General features: G+C 61.4%; 1 protein-coding gene across 1 annotated transcript; it reads right to left on the bottom strand.

The window, feature by feature from the left end:
* Nucleotides 1-25: 25 nt before the first annotated feature.
* On the bottom strand, nt 26-4,389 carry LOC109371058. The gene is made up of 2 exons (XM_019623174.2): nt 1,169-4,389; nt 26-838 (listed from the first exon to the last, which is right to left on the bottom strand). Exons 1-2 carry the CDS (start codon nt 2,110-2,112, stop codon nt 487-489), a joined length of 1,296 nt encoding a protein of 431 aa, XP_019478719.1. The 5' UTR covers nt 2,113-4,389; the 3' UTR covers nt 26-486.
* Between the last annotated feature and the right edge of the window lie 55 nt (nt 4,390-4,444).

The following is a 4,444-nucleotide window of genomic DNA, read 5'->3' as shown; positions in this document are numbered from 1 at the left end:
CGGGCCTCGTGGGGGGCGGCGGGGCTGAACCTGGGCTGCCGGGCACCGGGAGCGCCCGCCCCACGGCAGCACCACGCGGCAGGAAGGGACCCCCATCCCTTCCTCGTGCCCTCAGTGCGCTTTCTGACCCCCACAGGATCGCCCTGATGTGCAGCCAGCATCATCCTTGCCCCAAATCAGGGCCGTCCTCACTCCCCCGACTCTGCTTCCCCCCTCCCCATCCTTCTCCTGCTCGCTACGTGCTGCACTTTGGGGATGGATGCTTCCATGCTCTGCACAGCCTCAGCCCCACAGCTGCTCGTGCATCGCGTCCAGCCCTGCTCCCAGCTGCCTCCAGCTGCTCTGGGAGGCCCTGCACGAGGCACTACCAACACAGCCTGCAGCTCCTGCAGCCCCCAGTTCCTCCTCCCCACAGTGCCTGGGCTCTGGTCAGAGCCCACCACAGGGGTCAAGGGGCACCCGGAGGACCACAGCTCACCCAAGGACTCACATTGCCCACCCGCAGCCCCCCCAGCAGCACCAAGCTGGCAGCAAGCAAAGCCAAGCATCCACACAAGCATTGCCCCCAGCAGTGCTGACCCTATTTTTTTTGGGGGGAACCCCAGCACAGCCCTGGGATGGGGCAGGATGAGCTGTGGCATGGGGCAGCACTCCCACACAGCCCACATGCACAGGACATGGGCAGCAGGGGGTGCACAGAACTCTCCCCCCCCATACACCCCGTGTACATGCAGAAAACCCCACGGACTTACTCATGGCTCTGGATTTGGGGTCGGGCGCCTCAGCAGGAGCGGTGTCACACAGGGATGTGGCATTCTGCTCTCCATCCTCCTGCAGCCTGGGGGCAGAGTGGGGCAGTGAGTGGGTGCTGCAGCTGGTCAGGGACACCCAGAGATGGGGACGTCCAGAAATGGGGACATGGTACCTGAGCCTCTCTGGGGACTCTGAGAACACCATTCCCATGGGGTGGGGGTACCCAAGGTGTCACATCTCCTTCAGCTTTGCCCTTGCCCCCCACCACACTCCCATGGATGCCACCAGACACCCAGCTGGGGCATCCCCAGCCCCAATTCCTCCAGCCCCACTGTTCCAGTGATGCAACCCACACCATCCCCACCGGCCTCCCCATCCCCACACCCACCACCATTTCACATCCCCCATCACTCACCGGTACTGGAATGGGGCAACAGTGGCTGTCACAGGGCGGCTCTGCGGGGAGGCTGAGGAGAAGCTGATGGTCCCCGACCCAAACATGGGGCTTCTGCTCATAGGGCCGGCGTTGGGTCCATCCTCCACTGCCATCCCGAGGGGACGGTGGGCTCCAGGCCCCCTTAGGCTGCACTCTACCCAGCTTCCCCCCACCCCCTTCCCGGGGAGCACTGGGGCTCTCTGCCCCCCATGGGGGGGTACACCTGGGCTCTCGGTTGCCTCGCGGCCTGAAGCTCTGGGCCTGGATTTGAGGCTTTTGGGGCCGGGGGTGCTGCTGGCAGGGGGGATGTGGCCCGGTGGGAGGCAGGGGGGCCTGGGGTGCTGTGCCGGGCTGGGGGGACTGCAGGAGGTGGTTTGTTGGGGGTCGTGGATCGTGGCACCGGGATGGCGGAGGTGAAGTGGCCACGGGCAGTCGGGGCCAAGTTGGCCGTCCCATTCATCCTGGTGAGGCAGCTCCAGGAAGGCACTGCGGAAGGAGAGGAGAGTGAAGGAGCTGAACCAGGGCATGGTGATGTCCCTCCTCCATTTGCAGCCACAACAAGGGCAGCTCTGTCCCTGTGTCCCCATGTCTCCGCACAGGCAGAGACCCAAAGTAGCAGGGACCCCTCTTGGCCACACAACACCATCCCCTAGGCCCCAAAACCACCCCAGCCCACTTCTCAGTCCTGTAAGACCATCCAGGCTGCAGCTCCCCAAGGAAAAAAAAAAATCCCCAAACTCAAATAAATGAACAAATCTGCAGGGACAAGAGGGGGCATAGCTGGACATACGGCGACATGCTGGGAAGGGCACCCAGGTGCTGCTCTGCCCCACAGAGGCTTCACCTGGAGCCGGAGCAGTGAGAACAGGCAAAGCTTTGTGCTGATGGATGGCTCTGGGGCACACACAGCCCGCTCTGTTCATGGCCTGGCCGCAGCCTGACAGCTCTCAGGGCACTCAGCACTGGGCTGTGATGCATCTCTATGGATTTTTTCGACCTATTCGGTCAGGTTGGATTCCCTCACGTGGGCACAGCACATGCCCCAGGGCAGCCATCCCTTTGCTCAGCCAAGTGTGGTCCTGCCCCATGATGTCACACCGTGGGACTCTCAGATGGGAACAGGGATGCTCGTGGATCCGAAGATGCCATGTGAGCACCGAGCACCAAGCCGGACTCAGGAGGAGCCTTCCATTCTAAGCAGCCTACTGCTAATCACCCATTATTTTATTAGTGAGCACAAATTAAAGTCATCCCTAGGAGATGCAGCACTTTCCCATTCTGAGCAAGCCATTAACTTGCCACCAACTTAATTCCTGCCCACAGGCAGTGCTGCTCGGGGTGCAGAGGGTCCCCTCTGTGCCACATCACTGCGCTGTCACCACGCAGGTTACAGCCTGACCTACATAGAGGCACTCCCCAGTGCTGCGGCTCCTTTGCAATTAGCTCCAAAGGGAAGTGATTTTCTCCTAATAAAAATGAGATGCTGGCTCTGCGGGCTCAGCACACTCGGTGACAGAGCACCAAAACGCGGGGTGGGCTTGGGGTGCTGTTCCTGGGGGTGCTCCCCCCACTGCTGTGGGTCTGGAGCACCGAGCTCCACATTGCTCCGAAGCAGAGAGCACTGAACCCAGGGACAGGGCAGCTGTCGATGGGTCGGGTGAGGCGGTCCATAGGGGTGGGAGGTCCATAGGGGTGGGTGTCTGCACCAAAGCGAAACAAAGCAGCCTTGGCTGAGCCGTGTCCTTCATCCCAGGACAAATGCAAACCAGCATAGCCCCGGAGGCACATCTCTTTCAAAGAGGCATCTGTTGTGCTCGGGGCTGCAGCAACTCGCTTGGAATAGAGTCAAAACTCACCTCACACCTGTGGTTTCGGCAAGCAGAAAGGAACACCCGGACCTGGAGGCTGAGCCCCGGGTTGAGTCCCCATGATAGGGCTTGGGGGGCACTGTTGCTCAGCCCTGCAGTAGGACTCTGAGACAGGCACACTGAGATGCAAAAAATCACGGACTCTCACCTCTGATGGTGCTTCACTACCACGCTGTGTCTCAGTTTCCCCACCCTGAGTGAACCCACAGCTCCGGATGTCCCCAGGATGTCCCATGGGATCACAGGTGATGGTAGCCTTCAATACTCTCTAACTGATGGGAAGCAGTGGCAGTGCAGATTGCACACCATCACCGTAAATCCTCCAAGTCCTCCCAGGAGGGTGAGGAGAATCCTCCCATGCCGACATTTGCAGCCTGGCTCAGATGGGTTGGGCATGGATCCCCCAAAACCCCTCCATGCAGGATCCGACCCCATGCTGCCTTTGGGGCTGGCGCTGCTCCAATGCAACCTCCTGCCCGGCACACTCAGGAAGGATGACAAAGAAAAGGCTCCTTGTTGACACAAGGGACATAAAACTCTCCTAAGAGAAACAGAGGGCGGCAAGGAGAGAAAGGAGCCTTCAGAGGGGAACAAACCACCGATTCAGCCTCCATCCCCCGCGCTGCAGCCAGGACCTGGCCTGCCCCCAGCTGGGTGTCACCACGTGGGACAGTGCACTGCTGGGCACTGCACTGGTGTAGGGCTCGGTGCTACAGAGTGGGGTTTGGGGCTCAAAGCACGGCTGGGATGGGAGCAATGAGCAATGAGCGGAGTGAGTCCATGACACAGAACGTGGGACCCTGCAGAGCTGCAGACATGCATGCAACGCAATGCCAGCAGGCAGCAACAGGATGGCCAGCAGCAAGTTTTTGGGAGCAGCTTCAGTGCCTATGGAGATGCTGGGTGAAGGGCTGCAGGCTGACGGAACAGCTGGGTGTCGGAGCAGCAATGGTTGCAGAGCCACAGCACTAATCCCTGCTTCAGCCACTCCACGGCAATCCCATTAGGCACTAAGCCCACTTTAATAACACCGTGCTGTTAGCAAAGCTCAGCTCTCAGCTGGACAGGCTCCAGCACCAAATCCTGGGGTCCGGCGGCAGAACCTCCTCTGCCACAGCTGGGCCCGGGGAGAGCCCTGCAGGTCAGGCCGGTACCGGGCACGTGTCGGCCGCCTCTCCCTGAGGCCGCTCCACGCGATGCCATCCCCGGTCAGGTTTGCAGCGCTCTCAATGCCTGAGTCGTGAGTTGTGACCCGAGGAGCGCCGCGCGTCCCCGCGGCCGTTCAGGAGCCGCCGCTGCTGGACAGCTCCGGGCCGCCCCGCCGGACCCCCGGTACTGGTGCCGCCCACCGCGTCCCGGGACTCCTCCGTGATGGGGACCGAGCGCG

The sequence above is a fragment of the Meleagris gallopavo genome, chromosome 28, assembly GCF_000146605.3.
Source record: "Meleagris gallopavo isolate NT-WF06-2002-E0010 breed Aviagen turkey brand Nicholas breeding stock chromosome 28, Turkey_5.1, whole genome shotgun sequence".
In the NCBI taxonomy this organism is placed as follows: Eukaryota; Metazoa; Chordata; class Aves; order Galliformes; family Phasianidae; genus Meleagris; species Meleagris gallopavo.
This window is presented reverse-complemented; position numbering and strand designations above follow the sequence as displayed.

Excerpts from the sequence above, each read along its gene's own strand:
- LOC109371058 (XM_019623174.2), bottom strand. The coding sequence starts at position 2,112 with ATGAACAGAGCGGGCTGTGTGTGCCCCAGAGCCATCCATCAGCACAAA. Across the intron at positions 839-1,168 it reads GTTGCCCCATTCCAGTACCG|GCTGCAGGAGGATGGAGAGC; the intron begins GTGAGTGATGGG and ends CTCTGCCCCCAG.